General features: G+C 40.3%; 2 protein-coding genes across 2 annotated transcripts in view; one reads left to right on the top strand and one right to left on the bottom strand.

Annotated features, from left to right (window-relative positions):
- zc3h3 (zinc finger CCCH-type containing 3) overlaps positions 1-5506 on the bottom strand; it is a 96252-nt gene extending 90746 nt beyond the window's left edge. Inside the window, exons 1-3 of the mRNA XM_049587069.1 lie at positions 5440-5506; positions 1992-3492; positions 1585-1757 (exon numbers count right to left, since the gene is read on the bottom strand). Of these exons, the coding sequence (XP_049443026.1) occupies positions 1585-1757; positions 1992-3492; positions 5440-5485 (1720 nt within the window). The 5' untranslated portion in view covers positions 5486-5506. The remainder of the gene's footprint in view (positions 1-1584; positions 1758-1991; positions 3493-5439) is intronic.
- A 676-nt stretch (positions 5507-6182) lies between these two features.
- On the top strand, positions 6183-18679 carry cyldl (cylindromatosis (turban tumor syndrome), like). Its single transcript, XM_049587070.1, has 15 exons — positions 6183-6472; positions 6778-7238; positions 7591-7869; positions 9820-9898; positions 11612-11790; positions 12009-12174; positions 13181-13322; positions 14102-14212; positions 14300-14391; positions 14475-14538; positions 14639-14771; positions 16464-16572; positions 16699-16817; positions 17344-17554; positions 17639-18679. Exons 2-15 carry the CDS (start codon positions 6801-6803, stop codon positions 17821-17823), a joined length of 2307 nt encoding a protein of 768 aa, XP_049443027.1. The 5' UTR covers positions 6183-6472; positions 6778-6800; the 3' UTR covers positions 17824-18679.
- The last annotated feature ends 295 nt before the right edge of the window (positions 18680-18974 follow it).

Here is an 18974-nt window from a genome sequence, read left to right on the forward strand (position 1 = left end):
TTCTGAAGGTCTTTTCTATGTGTGAGGACACCAAAGCTGATCAGTGAATCTGTGTTTTCTTTCTAACAGAACAGAGCACCTAGAATAACCTCTGGCAGAGAGAATACAGCAACAGACGACAGTTTAACTTCGATTAGATTTGTGCCACATTTGTTGTGTTAAATCTAGTTGACATAGTGAATGTAAATGGCAACATACAAAACATGAGACAATGCACTTTGATGATTCTGAGCAACTGCAGACAGTACAGACCTGTCAGGTTTGCAGAATAACCATCATCAGTGATTTTCAAGAGAATATGATAAATCCCTGGACTAATTGTAACTAATTTGTTCACAATCTGGTGGAAATGTCAGGTGATCCTGCATGACTTGAGAACTTAATGGGGAAAATAAGGTTTTGGATTGCTTGATGGACAATTGATGAGTTGCCCGCTAAAACAAGTTGTCATAGCACCACCAAATGGCCATCGAGTGTAACTCTAAACTGAGGAGTGTGTGAGAACTTGAATCTATCTAGAAACTTTAGCTGCTGTGGGTCTAACTGTATGATTGCCGAGATCCACATGCTTTTAAGTGAGGGAGAGGCAAAGGAATATTATAGAGACAAATCGAAAATAAATACATGGTTCCAGCATTTCTATTATAAGAGCCAGGCCACAAGCTGTACTATGACTAGCCATATTAGGTATGCTCGCTCTTAACCATATGATTTGTTTTCCATGGTTGAACACTTAGTGAGGGGTGACCCAAAACAGTAGGCAATTCAATTATTCGATCTAAGGAGCCTGATTTGACTGCAAATCTCACAGTCTAATCATCACAGTTGCAGGAAAATGAAGTTATGACACAAAGGATCATTCCATTTGGGAAATATGGGGTTGCTGACTATCTGATTTTACATAGATATTGCTTGGTTTCTCCCAATCAATCATAGTCTGTTTCAGAATAAATTCATTATTCAGAGCACTCAAATAATAGCACTGCACTCACAGAGAGCTAAATATTCTAATATTCTTTAACTTATGAATGATTCTCTGTCCAAATCAGCAGGGGAAGGCATGTACAAACAGCTGTTTGTGGCTTTTATACCTCTTTTTCTCACTCTCTGAGAGAAAGTTGAATGTTCTCTCTACAGCTACTGAAAGCAAGCAGGAACCAAACTGAGTGACATGCTCTGTCGGCCTGTCTGTCCATCTATCAATCTCCCCTGCTCCCTTTCAGTACTATGGACAGCGCCGCAGTGACACCTACACACATATCCCCGAGACACAACAAACAGCCCTGGATGACACGTCCTCTTATAAAATAAATTCTTCTGCCAACTCAGGAGAACAAATTGTTTAACTGTGTGTTTCAGCTCTTTTTCTGGCGTGGAAAAAATGGAAACTAATGTGGCAAATGAGAATATGGATCAACGAGGAAAAAACAAACATAATTGACTATCAGTCGACAATAGGCAACACGTGACCATGTCTATGTAAATCCTTAGTTGGGGACAGCTCCCCCTGGTAAAGTCGTGACAGGAAAACTGTGTAAAATAATAGAATACTCAACAACACTACAGTCTGAAGTGTGTGCTTACCTGTTCTTGATAAGGTGGGGGAGAGCCGCCTCAACTTGTGTCTGCCGAAAGACACAAGCTCCCTGGAGGGTGTCCTCCTAACTCCTGTGGGAGACCTGGTCGAGCTGTGCGTGCGGCCCCGTGGGGAGTACTTTACTGCTGATGGGCTGGTCCCCTTCTCTGACCCACCTCCACTGTGGTCACAGGAAAGAGGACAAAGGAACACAATATCATCAGTAATACACTAGAGGCTACGATTTAACAAATGATACTGAGAAAAATCTATTGAATTTCAAGTAGTTTGCCACATTTGCTGCCACTCTCTGGCAAAAGAGTTTCACGAAAAATCCAAAAGAAGAGAAGATTTCAGAGTAGTGATACAGCGAATGGAAGGTAAATCAGATCATGTGCATGTTTCTATTACTTACCTACTAGCAGACTTCCTGATGATTTTCATCCTGCTGCGGAGCTTGAACCCACCAGAAGAGGGGGAGGGTGTAAGAGAGGTACGTTGGGTTACAGATGGGGAAAGAATAATCCCTCCTTTTACTCCTTTGTTGCTTTTTTCCGCTGTCCAGTGGAAGGCAGATCTACGACGAGCCACTGTCACCCCTCCTGTCACTGCTGCAGAGGTACTTTGGCCTCCAGCCTTCCAACGATAACGGCTGCTCGGTGAGGAGTTGGTTGAGGAACCTGCAATTCCCTTTTTTATCCTAGCAGAGGGAGTGGAGGCTGCTCTGAGTTTCTTCGGGGCCTCTCCCTTCTCCATAGCTCTCTGGGAAAGAGTCAGGGCTTTGGGTGATGGTGACTTTCGAGGTATTTTAACTTGGGCTCCAGCAGAGGAGGACACCCACTTGTACTTGGAAGTCCTGGGGGCTACAGTGACTGGGCTTAGCTTTCGAGGTAACTTCTTGGCAGGGGCTCTCTTACTGACTGAGGAAGAGGGGGAGTTTCCACTGGCTACACCAGCTTTTGACACAGACAGTGGGGCAACAGTCACAGCTTTGCCTGTGGGTGAGGATATGGAGCTAGCTTGCTTAGATTCCACTCCTCTGACAGTCTGGTTCTTTACCCAAGTGAACTTGGATTTTTTCAGAAAAGATGCTTGGCCCTGGCTGGTGTAAGAGGTGGGACTGATGGAGGGCTGATCTGATATTTTAGACAGAGCAGAGAGAGGTGGTATGGTATTACCAGTGGTGAGATTTGCTGGAGTTGTTGCATCAATGGTCGGTTTAGTGTCAGCGCTGGTTTTGCTTGTCAGGGAAGGTTTGATCTGTGCTTGAGAGCTGCTCTGCAAACTAGATGCGGTGTTGGCTGTAACTGAAAATGGCACTTCTGAAGAACAACTGACATTCTTTTCAGGCTGGACTACACGGCTGCTTTCGGTTTGCTGAAATATCTGAGTCTGTCTGGGAAGCATCTCATGTCGCTCACTAGTGCCTGTTGAGCCTGAATCTCCTTTTCTGTTGTCATGCTGATACACAGCTGCTCCTGTTTTTATAGGAGTCTCTGGTTTTTGTTTCTCTGTTGCAGCTCTCCCTGTGACACTGTTTACATGTCTGTCTCTCTTCTGCTGAGGGATCCCTGATGATAAAGTGGCAGTTGTGACTCTTTCACTCTCCTCTCCTCTGCTGTGGCTGGGCAGTGAGGTGCTATGAGATATGCTGTGGGAACTGGGCTGATGAATAGAGGAGGTAGAAGCTGAGGGATGTCCAGCAGAGGGCTGGTGGTTCTTGTTGCTCAGAGAGTACTTTTTCCTCCAACTTCCATGGCTGTGAGGAGCATAGTGTCTTCCTCTGTGGCTGTGAGGATGGACGTCAGATGTGCTATGACCTCTGCCGCTGGCTGATGTTGGTGCTTCCGGACGCCTCTGCTCATCTCTTGGGAACGGGGCATCGCCATGGACACTCTTATGCTGATTGATGAGATCTGGGAATTTGACAATAGGAGGTATTTGGTTGTTAAATCCCATTCAGAGTGATAAACAATAATGAAAAAAGACACCATGTAAAAGAATTGGTTCACTGAACAAAACACATTTCTCACTTTCCTTCCCTGGCATTTAGTCACGTAGATAGTGTTGGTTTAGTTTGAAAATGAAAGGAAAGGAGTCTGTGGTGCTCTCACCATCAAAAAAATTCAATAAAAACAGTGTCCTTGTTACTTTGGGTAATCCACACAACTTGCTGCAAACAATTTTTATTGGGACTCAAGATAAGTTAAAAATGAAAGGTAAAACCTTAAAAAGTAGGTGCAGAAATTTAGCTAATTCAGATGATTCCATACAAGACACAAGGACTCAGTGAAAGATTTGATATGAATGAATATAAATGACAATATGCTTTGGACTAGGGATGACAACAATTAATCAACAACTTATTAATCAGTCATTAAGAATTTGATATAACATTTGAAATTTACATAAACAATGTCTCATCTCCTATTGCATTCTAGCTATCTGTAGTGTATTTTGAAAGCATGTTTACAATAATTAGCATTAGCAAACAAAGGGCACAGCATAAGTATTTTAGGACGAGGGGGCCATCTTGGGGTCTAGAAGAGGAGCACAGCAGGGACATTGGGAAATGAAGCAAGCAGGCAAAGCGAAGTATTAGTCAGTAATATTAAGTGTTTCACAAAAAGTGTTTCACATGTCTAGGTCTCTGTATCTCAATATGTTTCACAGGCTATGTAATGGTCTCAGAGAATATGCAATATGATGTGAGTTTTGATTAAGAAAAAAAGTACATTTGGTATACCTTGGTATAACAAAAATTTTTTATGTTATTTTGAAATCCCGATTATCAGTCAGTTTATCATTAATATTACCAATGATCGGTTTAGAAAAGTGCTTACAGTTTGTAACCCTACTTTGAACTTAACAGTCAGTATAACTCCATAACCCCCACACTCTGAGAAGGTAAAAATCCTGTCCCAAAGGAAGCAACTTAAACTCAAACACCAAACTCCATAAAAGAAAAATCATTTGTTTCTATCATGTCAGAGGCTGTATTTTCTTAGGGGTGGCACTAACAGATGTGAGATCCTCTAATCCATCAGAAAATTGGCTTTTTAAACAAAATATATTCTAGCATGTATATATTTTCTTTTTTGTATTCACTGGCTGCTGTCTGTAAGCACAACTGCCCCTCTGGGACATCAAAGCTCTACTCGACTGTCCTCTACACTCATGGGAGATCTTAGACACGTGAGACTGCATCAACATCATCATCACCAAATAAGAAAATATCTCTCAAAAAAACGTTAGTCATCTCTCTAGAGGTCCAGGCTCTTGTAGAATATATTATGCCAAGGGGCACTGCAGCTGCTCTGGTGGATCGTACTAGACCAACACCTTTCACTTTGTGTTGGTTTTTCCATTTGTCACCCACCAGTGCTGTGCTCACGATACCGGGGCACAAATTATTGCGTTAGCTAAATTCCGCCAGATGTAACGTTATATATTCAAAAACTTGTTTTTCTTAAACGTTAACTCAATAAGTTGGCTGAACCGACCGTTTATTTCGATTTTCTCTCGCAGTTGAACAATTAGCTAAGCTAACCTGTTGACAGTATGAACAGTGACCCTGTTATATAATTACAATGGAAATGTCATGTAGAATATAGTAGCTAACTAGCGCCTCGCATTTCTACATGCAGTACATGTAGGGTAACTAGATAAAGTATCAAACGGCTCTTCGCAGATGTGTGGGTAGTTTGAACAGGAGGCTAAGCTAACGGTCGTTTTTAAATACTTAAAACGCGGGCCCCACACCCACACCACGGCTCTGAATGTACAGGGCGCAACATTTCAAAAGTGCCCTCTAAACTGCCTGCGACAAAACAAACTGTCAACATTTAACAAAAGAGATTTACTTTGTAGAAGTTCAATTTGCCTCTTCAGTGCTTCTCTCTCCTCCATGTTTACAACTGATTCGTTCCGTCATCAAATTGCGGCGAAAGCAGGCTCTTGCGGATGATGTAATTTTATAACGTCCAATCACAGAACGCGGTCTGCGATACCCAAGGTGCCAGACTGAGCCCTCAGTCATGTCTCAAAGGCCAGAATGTAATAATAAAATAGGCAGTGATCGCATTGATACCACCTAATATCATTTTATTGATATTTTCTTGTATTTCATTTGACAGACTCAATGGTTAGGACAGGTTTGAATCTTCTGTGGAGACTCAAAATGTTAATTATTAGTGAGTGACACACATAAGACAGAGTGAAATATAAAATATCAATAATCAACTACAAAAGAGACAACAACCCTAATATGTAAACTGTAAAGTCATGTCAAGTATTTAGACAAGAGTCATAAAGAAGTGACAGCAAGTGCGCCACCCCCAACCAATTCAAAAAGCTAGTCTATGCTTGAATGTGAAATGCTCAGTTGTGAAGTGCACTTTTGGTCTTTCTCGTGGCGTGGTTAGGATAAAACGCAGACCTTGCTTTCAGCACTCCTGTAACCAACTAAAGAACGAACCCACAAAGACAGCAAACGGGAAGATAATCTTTTGTACAAACTACGGTATGCACATTACATAACGGGATTTAGACAGACTAAGCCTGCTTGCAGCTTGTCTGAAAGACCTTACAGAGGGGCTTAATTACCTCATTCGTATCGAGCGACTGCTGCTGTCAACAGATTTAAAAACAAGAGCGTCACTTTGAAAATATTCCTGACATTAATGTCCTCTTTCGAAGAACTGCGTTATTGCCAATAAGTTGTTTATGTGGCTTACACCAAACTGGCATTGTTATCATGAGTGTGAAGGGCTGATGACGCCGCTGTGGTATGAAATGAAAGGGGAAGTGAAACTTATGGCAGCAGGTTCGGACATTAACTAAAAAGAGCGAAGATAAAAACAGAAAGCAACGTTTAAAGTTGCTTCACAAGTCAAGGTAACGTTAACTTTGTCACAATTGCTCGAGAAAGTAAGAAAACAATGTGAGAGCTAATCTATGTTGAAGTTATGACGCAACATTTAACGTTTGTTATGATTTCTGTTTGACGTTTTAAGTTACACTAACGACAGTTAACGATAGTTAGCTTAGTTCAGTGTTGTAGCTAGTCAGCGAGCTAACGTTAGCTTGAGTGTGGGCTACAAAATTCATGACAGGCTTATTGTAAAAAGTTAACACCCGTGTGTGTGTGTGTGTGTGTGTGTGTGTGTGTGTGTGTTTATTGTAATTGTGTTTATGTACAGTAACAGTTACCCTGCTCAGCACCATGACGTCAACAGACACCCTGTACTTCATCATAACAAGAAAACCTGAACACCCAGGACACATCAATGCTGGCCGCATATGCTACATCAGTGAATACAGGCACACTTTAGAGCTCAAAAGATCTCCTTCGCCCACAAAGTTGCCTGTCTTCCTCATTGACTCCAAGTCAGCAATAGATTATAACCTAGAGGTGAGTAGTATGGAACCTCTGAGTGTAGAGGAAGCCGAGCTGTTGCAGGCCCTGTCTGAGGACGCAGAGAGACTGAAGTGGTTCAGAGAAAGAAATGCTCTTAAAACAGCAATGGGACTCACTGTAGGTACTGCAGTGACTGTGGACGAAGGAGGAGAGAAGCTTAGAGGCATCATTCGCTACATCGGACAACTTACACCATCATATTTCTTTCCTATATCAGGAAGATTCTTTGGCATTGAACTGCAGGTGAGACTTTAAAAAATGTTTGTGCACCCACCAAATCAGCCCCTTTCTCCTAATGTTATCTGTCCAAGCAATACATATATATATATATATTAGGTTTGTGTTATTCACAGAATGAAAACATGGTGTAATGTGTTATTTTGAACCTTAGATCATGTTTAAAAAAGCACTGATCTGGCAGTTATCGGAGCTTATAATATCTGCATTGCTAGCTCCACTAGATTTGACCTGAGCCTTTAGAACAATGCCTTATTTGTCATTAATAGTAAAATGTACTGATTAATTTATTGAGACATTGGATTTAGAATGTAAGTGACATTCATTAAGGGCTGCTGCTATGCTTCTTTTACCCCAGGGAGAAGACAGGAGGAGGGGGAAATGTGATGGGACCTACCAGTTTATAACCTACTTCTCTTGTGCTAAAGATTGTGGCATTTTTGCCCCATTCTCCAGAATCAGGCCTCTAGTTCCCAGCTCCTTGTCCCCCTCTGTCCCCAACAGCTCCTCACAGCCAGAAACAGAAGAGCTGACCACAGGAGATAGAGTCACTTACTTCATCAGTAATGAATGCCGGCATGGAATGGTCGTTTGTGTGCAGGAAAAGGATGGAGAACAAATTGTTCGGATCTCCACGGTAAGCGATATTCAGTGATATTTCAGTGGTCTCCAATAGAGTACAATATGGTATTTGGCTCCTTTAAATAATGTTTTAAAATGCAGCCATTTGATTTATAAATGTATTTTTGCAATGACACAATTGACCTTATTTTCTAGATATTTTCTGTGATTAATATTCAAAAGGTTTTAAAGGAATACCTTCACCCACAAAATTATCATTTGTATATCAGTTGCTGATTACACTGAATTTGTGAATAAAACTCAGTTCTTCTCGCATGCTGCCAAGGTGAACAAAGAATCCTTGAATGGAGAATTGGAGTAAAAAGGTCCCGTGTTTAACAACAACAAAACCATATCAAAACATCCATTTACAAAATCTCACACAACTCATGCAATATAACCCAAGTCTGATTTACCCATTCATATGCTCAGTACTTCCCAAACACATGCAATTTTGCTAAAATCTTACTGTTTAAAACAAGCAGCACTCCAAGGCAAGCACGTGTGGTTAAAACACAGCTCCCTTTTACTATAAATAATTTTCTATCTCTGCCAGGCATACTGTAAGCCTGGAGGGGAGCATGCGTTTGGTGGTGTGTCTGTGTGTGTGAGTCTGCGAATCTGCCTGTCCACAACTTATCTTGCAAACTACTAGACCAATCAACTTAATGTTTTCTGTGCATATTTGTGACTGAATGCACAATGACCTGTTCTGGTTGTGGTGGTTCACAGTTGTTGAAAAACTTGTTTTATTGTCTGTTTTATACTGTCATTGACTGCCAACTTATCACTCCGACTAATCAGCCAGCAGGAGGCGCAAGTTTACTAGAAATCTATCCAAGAAGCCTTACCATCCGTCACAGGTCACATTTTGGCCATAATCATGGCTCAAAAACTGACATGCATAGCAAAGTTTGGTCTCATTTTGAACCTGAGCATCTGCATGAATTCAATACTTGACATGTTTATGATCAACTTAAGTTAGGGATTATAGGAGGTCAATAACCCTCATTTTTTAGTTACACAGCTGCACTGTGTTCCAGCGTACCACACTGGGAGCATTTCAGAAGCCGATTTGTAGATGGGCAGATTTTGTAAATTTGTTAATTTTTTCCTTGGTATTTGTGCTTCTACCCTAAGTGAGTGAGTTAGTTGCTAGTTAAATTGTTTCTTTTTTGGTCTATCCTAATTGTTTTTATTATCTAGTTTATTACTGTAACCTACAGCAAAAATTAATACCATCAAATGTTCAGTTATGAAAAACATGGATCAAAGATTTATGGCTGTGTTTCAGTTATTTAAAATCAATTCATGCTTATGAGTTATATTGTATCTAAATTTCAAATACTGCTGTGAGCAGGAAAACTCAATTTGCTATGTGCAACACCCTGCGGATCTGTAAAAAATTACTAAGGTGCGTATTTTATTAGATAGTGCATCAGTTTCTGCTGAAATTGTCTAGCCTGGCCGTGATCAGCTCAGATGCCCAAGTAGCAGCCAGATTGTGGCTGCCTGGCAGAGATCTGTGCTCTACTGAGTGCACTTTTATAGTTGGATTCTGCATTCACCATGGTGGCAAGCAAGAAAAACAAAGTTTTCTTCACAAATTCATCACAACACGGGCTGAGTAATTGACGTACCAGTGTAAATGATCATTTTGGGAGTGAAATATTCCATTAAACATCTCAAAATGTAAGTCAACGAAACTTGCAGAAAAACCTCTTCTGTGAATCAGACTTTGTCTCTTTCACAGTTGATCACATGATCACTGTTAATTCCTATCTACATATAAAGCCTTTTTGATTTGAGCCATTAAACACAATGCTGTCAAAGTTTGTGTGCTCCTGCTCATCCTTGACTTCTCTTATACAACCCAAACTTACATATTTAAAAGTAGATTTGTCTCTTCCTTCAGTACAAAGTTAGCAGTTTGCAGCATATTCATAAATTGTCTTTGTGTTTTAAGGACACAGATGAGAATGGAAAGAGAGGGGGTGAAGTTGATGTTCCACTAGAGCTCGTTGCTAAGGGGGAGGTGCCTGCAGGTTTGAGCAACTTTTTACATGATTAAGTGAGAAGTTACAGTACAGGCCAAAAGTTTGGACACACCTTCTCATTCAATGCGTTTTCTTTATTTTCATGACTATTTACATTGTAGATTCTCACTGAAGGCATCAAAACTATGAATGAACACATGTGGAGTTATGTACTTAACAAAAAAAGCTGAAATAACTGAAAACATGTTTTATATTCTAGTTTCTTCAAAATAGCCACCCTTTGCTCTGATTACTGCTTTGCACACTCTTGGCATTCTCTCCATGAGCTTCAAGAGGTAGTCACCCGAAATTCTTTTCCAACAGTCTTGAAGGAGTTCCCAGAGGTGTTTAGCACTTGTTGGCCCCTTTGCCTTCACTCTGCGGTCCAGCTCACCCCAAACCATCTCGATTGGGTTCAGGTCCGGTGACTGTGGAGGCCAGGTCATCTGCCGCAGCACTCCATCACTCTCCTTCTTGGTCAAATAGCCCTTACACAGCCTGGAGGTGTGTTTGGGGTCATTGTCCTGTTGAAAAATAAATGATCGTCCAACTAAACGCAAACCGGATGGGATGGCATGTCGCTGCAGGATGCTGTGGTAGCCATGCTGGTTCAGTGTGCCTTCAATTTTGAATAAATCCCCAACAGTGTCACCAGCAAAACACCCCCACACCATCACACCTCCTCCTCCATGCTTCACAGTGGGAACCAGGCATGTGGAATCCATCCGTTCACCTTTTCTGCGTCTCACAAAGACACGGCGGTTGGAACCAAAGATCTCAAATTTGGACTCATCAGACCAAAGCACAGATTTCCACTGGTCTAATGTCCATTCCTTGTGTTTCTTGGCCCAAACAAATCTCTTCTGCTTGTTGCCTCTCCTTAGCAGTGGTTTCCTAGCAGCTATTTGACCATGAAGGCCTGATTCGGCAGTCTCCTCTTAACAGTTGTTCTAGAGATGGGTCTGCTGCTAGAACTCTGTGTGGCATTCATCTGCTCTCTGATCTGAGCTGCTGTTAACTTGCCATTTCTGAGGCTGGTGACTCGGATGAACTTATCCTCAGAAGCAGAGGTGACTCTTGGTCTTCCTTTCCTGGGTCGGTCCTCATGTGTGCCAGTTTCGTTGTAGCGCTTGATGGTTTTTGCGACTCCGGCAGGGACACATTTAAAGTTTTGCAATTTTCCGGACTGACTGACATTCATTTCTTAAAGTAATGATGGCCACTCATTTTTCTTTAGTTAGCTGATTGGTTCTTGCCATAATATGAATTTTAACAGTTGTCCAATAGGGCTGTCGGCTGTGTATTAACCTGACTTCTGCACAACACAACTGATGGTCCCAACCCCATTGATAAAGCAAGAAATTCCACTAATTAACCCTGATAAGGCACACCTGTGAAGTGGAAACCATTTCAGGTGACTACCTCTTGAAGCTCATGGAGAGAATGCCAAGAGTGTGCAAAGCAGTAATCAGAGCAAAGGGTGGCTATTTTGAAGAAACTAGAATATAAAACATGTTTTCAGTTATTTCACCTTTTTTTGTTAAGTACATAACTCCACATGTGTTCATTCATAGTTTTGATGCCTTCAGTGAGAATCTACAATGTAAATAGTCATGAAAATAAAGAAAACTCATTGAATGAGAAGGTGTGTCCAAACTTTTGGCCTGTACTGTATTTCCCACATACGTAAGAAATCTTACCCAGATATATTCGTCACTGTAGAGCCAGAGAGCATGGATGTTGATACACCCCCAGTGGAACCAGATACTGATGATCTGTACATGGATCTGACTGTGAACTCTGTGGTGGAGGTGACCTTGGCTACGGGCAATTCATATGGTATCATCCGCTGGATCGGCTTTCTGCCTGGTGGAAAGGAAACCATGGCTGGACTAGAGCTGGTAATATTTATGCCAACATGTCACTGTGCAGATTAAAGTCTAATTGTAAACTGCACAATCATAGCAACATGTCATTTTATAGGTTAGGTGTGCCATTGGTTCGAGTCATTGTTTATAGTTGTACTAAGCCATCGCAAATTATTGCTTTTCAAATTATTTTCATTTTCTTTTAATCTTGGATCAAACTGCATTGTTAGTCTGTGTATATCTGTCTCCAGGAGGAAGACAATGGAGTGAGTAATGGCACCTTCAAAGGTGAGCGTTTCTTCGATTGTCCCCCCAAGAGAGCACTGTTCGTGAAGCTGAGGTCCTGCCGTCCAGACTCACGATTTCAGAGCACATCAGCCAATCACAGTGAGAGGATGCTAAAACAGGAAGATGCAGGTCAGAACAAGATCAATCAACACAGTCCTGTTGAGTCTTGAGCAACTCCCTCTTACAGTTATGTCAAAGAAGCTGTACACGACACTCAGAGCATATCTATGATATCACTACACTTACGCAATGACGCTGTTATCAGCAGTAATTGCCGTAACTGCTGTATGAGCCCAATGCAGAGCAGTGGCAACTACCTAGCCAGTGGGATACACACACAGGGACTCAAATGTACTAAATGCATGCACTGTCAGCATGACCACCACAACAACAAACAAAGATGCCCGGAATACAGTTATAGTTAGTGACTTAATTCTCTGCTCAGGACGCCATTAGTCCACTATATCTTTACACGGCAAATAGTTGTCTGCTGCTATTTTAATGTCCTGAATGTCGTATACAGGCCCTTTAAGTTGTGTGCTGAAAATTCTTGTGTTCTTACAGGGGACAACTTTAATAGAGTGGGCAGTCAGTGCCCCCTTGTGGACACAGTGGTGCTTTGACTGGTTTTAGGGTTATATTTGTTTTATTTTGATAAATGACATTGTCTTCCAGACAAATATGCTCAGATAGATTTAAGGATGTAAAGAAGAACAAACACTACGTATGGGATAAAAAAAAATATGGCCAAAAGTATGTAAATACCTGCATATTAACACATTCCACCCACACAAGAAAGTCAAATGAATCATTCCAAAACTCATAGAATTGAGGTCAGGGCTTTGTGCAGGCCAGTCAAGTCTTTCCATATCAAACTGGAAAAAACTTTTCCTTACAAAGCTATAAACGACTGAGGGGCTATAAAAAACAGCCCCAGACCCAAAAATACACTTACTTGTGTAGAGAGAGGTGTCCACAAACTTTTGGTAATGTGCTATATATAGTACAGAATACACATCCTGTATTTTTATTGCTTCTCTAATGACTGTATGAGAGGCAACACTACACCAGCTGCACATGGATATTATGTAAAATGTTTTATGTGTTTACGCACGTAATGTGTGTACTACTTCAGAGGACGAGACGGATTGCATTACAGGGAAGCTGGAGACTGTCCCTCCTATCAGCACAGAGCAAGTGAACCAGATGTTGATTGGACGAATGAAGGGGATCCAAGGCCACTGCAACTCCTGCTATATGGACGCTGCCCTTTTCAGGTCAGGACAAGAACATACAGTATAATAAATAATATGCATATTAAGGCCTTTAAGGAAGTTCAGCTGGCTTTATTCTATTGAATATTATTTATTATTAGTTATGTTCTGTGGACTGTAACTCGCAGACTTGTACGGCTGTCCCATTCTTGTAAATGCGATATATCAAAAACACCTTGAGGGAATTTCTTCAGATTTTGTGCAAACATCCACTTGGACTCAAGAATGAACGGATCAGATTTTTGTGGTCAGAGGTCAGAATTTCAAGGTCACTGTGACCTTAGTGTTTTTGGCCACAACTCAATAATTATGAATTCAAGATCAAGAATTTAATTATGACAAAATTTCACACAAACATCTAATTGGATATAATGAAATTATGACATTTTATATCTAAAAGGTCAAAGGTCAGCTTCATTGTGACATCATAATGTTCTGCAAAAACACTTTTCTGGCCATTACTTAGCATCATATCTCAGGAACAGAAGGGGAGACGTTTGGTCAGATACTGAATTGGTGACACACATTTTGAGTGCCTACCCTGAAACCATGATGATTGTATAGATCTTCTGTGCTGCTGGGGAGAGATATGTGTGAAGCATCCATGTTTTCACAGACATGGGTGACTGTGTTGTGGAAGCATACAACCGTGAAGCGATACTTCTAGTTTATAGAAAACAGAAATGAATCAAAACTGGCTGCTTGCAGTGTGGGAAACTAAATGAAAAACTTGTTTTAGAACATACTGTCATAACTGTAATTGTGTCTATCTGTGCTTTCAGCTTGTTTTCCTGCTCCTCTGTGTTGGACTCCATGCTGTTTAAATCAACACAACCTCAAGATGCCCCAATTCAAAGAACACTGCTCCATAACATTGTTAATCCCCTCCGCAGGTGTGTGCTTTTATGTATTTTGCAAAATATTCAATTACTGTTGTGTTGATTACTCCAGATGTCATGCTCTCTATATGCTCTTTGCAGTAAGGGCTATGTGGAAGGGCGGCACATCATGAAGCTCCGACAGCAGCTAGAGAAACACGGCTACAGTCACTCCTTCACCACAGATGAGAAGGGTCAGTTTAATGTGGAGGCTTCAAAACAGCTGATTTGTGTTTTTTGGTTTAAAGTGACTGTTGATGTAACTTTGGTCTTTCAGATCCAGAGGAGTTCCTTACTGTCATCATGCACCATATTCTTGCACTGGATCCTCTACTCAAACTGTACTGATACAACATTACCCACCAAATACTATTTCCCACTACATACAGATAAACTTTTAAAGAGTGCTGCACTCACACTTTACATTCCTCTTCCATTTAGCTCAGCAGACGGTAAAGTGCAGGAGAGTTACTGCTACCAGATCTTCTTGGACCAGAACCACAGCCTGGTGCTGCCGACAGTCCAGCAGCTGCTGGAACATTCCTTTCACACTGCAGGACTCAAGCTGGCAGAGGTGAGATTGTATGGATTTTTGTTACACTCCTCATATCTTGTGTCACTAATTAACTACATTTGTGTTAACAAGGACACAAGAATGGTGATTACACTCAATAGATAAAAAAAAAAGTTTAACAAATATAAAACTGAGTTATGAACACTGGTGTGTGAGTGTATGAATTTATGTTGGGGACTTTTGCGTGTAAATATATAATATACATATGTTTTGTTTTGCTTGTTTCTTTCATTTTCGTTTTTAAGGGAACAGGACTAAACAACTAATGTAGTAAGGGTGGGTGAAGTAAGCTAAGGCTTTAGCCCACACCTTTTTGGTCTACTAAACTTGCTTTGATTTGTCACTGCTTCAAAACTAATGGCTTATTGTTGTTGCTGATTATTTTTTCTTGTTTGTATTTGAGTTGTATAAGTTGGAAAATGACCGAAATAAACTTAACTTATTGGATATAGTGACTAGCACTAGCAGTGGCATGGTGCTTCTCAAAGAATTCACGCATTTGTTATCTGTTAAACAGGTTAAACTTAAAGTTAATTAAATTGGTAGTGATCATTTCATCATACAGATTATTTCTTCAATTAATCAGCCATTGTTGTTAACATATTCTCAGAATATATCCTAAATAATTGACAATGATAGTTTAGATCAGAGATCAGAATTTCTGATCTTGTTACTTTCTTAAATAACAGTAGCTGATGTGATAGGCTAACTAGATGGCATGTAGAGTTAGTGATTCTGTTTCCAGCTCTCCTAAGTCTCTAAACTATGGAACTATAATCCCAGTTTTTTATTGCTTATTCTGTGTATGATGTTCTCTTTTTACATTTTCTTTTAAGCACCTTGTAACTTGTTTTGGAAGGTGCTACAAATATAAAATTTATAAGTAGTACTCATTAATTGTAATACAATTGAAATAAAGCTCCCTAATGTTTCAGTTTTATTAATCTGCAATTAGCATTTTTTCTTTGAACAATTATTTATGAAATAACCAATTAAGCAAGTATTTGTTTCAGTAGCATTATATTCCTAAATCTAACGACTAGCATTTATGCTTGTTATGCCCCTGTCTAGGGAGGTAGGGGGCATGTAACATTAAAGTTGAGAAAGGCAGTAAACTGAGGCAGTATGACTCAGGGTGAACCAAGACAACAACAATACAATCTGCCCCAAAGTGCTGGCTTACCTAACTGAAATAAACAACATTTACTAAATCTGGCTCCCTAGGATACAGCAGAAACAGGAAGAGGAATATAAAATAAAATGGCAGCTCACCCCTGCAGCTTTAGCAAACAAAAAGTTTATTATATGTGCCAAGTTCAAACAGATTTTCACAAAGCAAACAAGGGTATTGGGCCGATGACACTCCCCAGGCTGAACCCACAACTCCACCCAGACAGAGAGAGCCACCTATAGTTTGAGGACAAAGATCCTCACAGGCAGAGCACACACTCTCACACAAAATACAGCCTCACAAAACAGGAAAAAACATACACATCAAAATACGTCCAGTACCATGACATTGCTGTCAACTCAGCTGATCTGCTATTTCCCTCTCTTGGGTTGACTCTCCAGTAGATGTCTCTGTTGGACAGTTTTCTCAGCAGATCCTTGCATATCCTGGAATGAGTTCATTTTTGTGTTTCCTGTCTGTGTGGTGTGTAATCTTCTTAATTCACCGTCACATACTTGCAGGTGCCATCCTGCCTCATCCTTCAGATGCCTCGCTTTGGGAAGAAATTCAAGATGTTTGACAAGATCATTCCATCTCTGGAGCTGGACATCACTGACCTCCTCTCTGAAGGTACAGTTAAATACAAATGCACACACACACACACACACACACACACACACACACACACACACACACAAAGTAACATGATTTAACACAAATGGACTCAGTGAATACAACCTGTGGTGTGTGTTTTAGGTCCTCAGCAGTGCATGCTGTGTGGAAACCTGGCCCAGTTAGAGTGCACTGACTGTTTTACAGATCCCCTCTTCAGCCAGACGGGATTTAAAATCTTCTGTGGGAAGTGTTCATCTCAGGTGCAGTTTGTATCATTGTCAGGAGGCCGAGTCTTTTTTGTCTTTTTTTGTCTTTGTCTTTAAGGCTTGTTGAATTATGGGTATGGATTGACATCACTTTCCCATGTGATACAACCTACCTCATCACCACTTCACCAGCTCTGATGAAATATATATATATGGCTGAATTCTTTGTGAATCTGTTTCTATGGCTCAGTCTGTTTGTGAAGAACATGTTGTTGTGTTTTTTCTGACTATCACAAAGTGTTTCCAACAGCTTTTATGTCTCCTTGCTGGTGACAGCAGTGGCTGATAGGCACTTTGCACACAGTGACATCACACGCATACCCTCTGTTGATAGATTGCTGGGTGTAGGATATAGTCCTGAAACCCTGGCAATGAAAAGACAGAAAAACAGAAAATTATCACAACCATATTGATAATCAGTTTAATATTTTCAATTCAAATAAAATTCCTGAACAGTCTCCTAATACGATTATGAAAATAATTTTTAGCTGCAGCCTTAACTGTATGAGTTCTTTTCCAGGTGCACTCTCACCCTCAACGCCAGTCCCATCGACCAGCTGCTCTGGACATCCCAAAGGGTTACTTGGGTCACGGCACACATGCTCTGATCAGAGACAAGCTGGAGCTGTTCGCTGTGCTCTGCATCGAGACGAGCCACTACGTGTCCTTCATTAAGTACGGACCCAACAGCCAAGACTGGATCTTCTTTGACAGCATGGCAGACAGAGAAGGTAAGTGGGCTGTTTTTATGCATTGTATCATCACATCCATCATTTATACATGTATTCTTTAGCTCAATTGTATGTTGTGCTTAGGGGAGACAGACGGCTTCAACATCCCAGAGGTTCACGCCTGCCCTGAGGTCGGCAAGTACCTGGAAATGTCTCCCGCGGAGCTGGCCAATCAGGTGCCTCGAGAAATGAAAGGTGTGGCCAAACGTCTCTTTTGTGATGCCTACATGTACCTGTACCAGAGCACCAGCATGTGTCTCTATCGCTGAGCAGTTTACTCATTGCACAGAATGTCAATATGAAAATCATATTGTCGCCTTTGCTGTTTGTGTAATTTCCTTTGTGGATTGGTTTGTTATTTTTGTAGGAATGTGTGGAAGTACACACATGAACATTAAAAACGTGTATATATCTATATTTCTATATATATATAATTTTCTGCCCTGGTGTCGGAAAAAATGATCAGGCTTGAATAATTTAAAACAATGTTCTTCTACTACTGTAGAACTGTATGAAGAAAAAGTAGAAAACTGACTTTGTGTTCAATCATTTTGCACTATAAAGACAAAAAATTGACAATCATTGGCATGTGTTGGCATAAAAAAATGTTGCACTGATGACTTCGATTTTATAGTTGAATGCTTCCTCTTGGTTTTTGATAATTGTCATGGAAATTATATGCAATCTTTAAACCAAGAGTGAATAACAAAAATTTACCAAAGGAGAGCACAGTAATGAACTCAGTGTGGCCTGTTGTAATAAATGCTACTTAACAGTACTGCTGTAAATACAGGTTATTAATTTGCTTAATAAGCTAACCATTGAACCATACTGTTTTCTGGTTAATTAGGGTTTAGGATGGTGTTTGGACCAGTTCCTTTATATATTTCAGGAAAAATATTTCAGAATCTTTTGAATGTTGAATATTGCTTTTTATGAAAATGCTTATTTGTATGTGTTAGCATCTGAACTGATGTGATGTTTGGGAGAAAGCTGGGAAAACTGCACTTAAACAGCGGGGTCCTGGCTAAACTTGTGGCCTTTTCCATTTATGCTGTGCATTTATTGCAACTGGTTTTGATTATGATTTCATGAATACAGTAAATAAACAAAAGTAATAAAACATGTGCCTTGTCCTACACGTTTTCATGGAAATAGATTATTTCCATAGATGTATAGCTAGACATATAAACCTCAAAAAGGCAAAAACAAAAGAATATTTGATGCTCTCATATATAAAGTATCAGCATTACTTTATTTATCATTATACTTTCAATGTGAGCTTTTTTTGGATTATCTGATCATGCAACTGTACCCACTTATAACCACCATTATATTTTGGACTGGATTATTTCCAGACTTCTGTTCATCTTTGCTTTAAGTCACATTAAATGCTTTATTCTTTAACTCCGGATATTTT

Source organism: Epinephelus fuscoguttatus, linkage group LG10, assembly GCF_011397635.1.
Source record: "Epinephelus fuscoguttatus linkage group LG10, E.fuscoguttatus.final_Chr_v1".
Lineage (NCBI taxonomy): Eukaryota > Metazoa > Chordata > Actinopteri > Perciformes > Serranidae > Epinephelus > Epinephelus fuscoguttatus.

Coding starts and splice junctions, on each gene's coding strand:
- cyldl (XM_049587070.1), top strand. CDS start 6,801: ATGACGTCAACAGACACCCTGTACTTCATCATAACAAGAAAACCTGAA. Junction 14,772..16,463: donor CAGGACTCAAGCTGGCAGAG/GTGAGATTGTAT, acceptor ACATACTTGCAG/GTGCCATCCTGCCTCATCCT. Junction 17,555..17,638: donor CAGCATGGCAGACAGAGAAG/GTAAGTGGGCTG, acceptor TGTTGTGCTTAG/GGGAGACAGACGGCTTCAAC.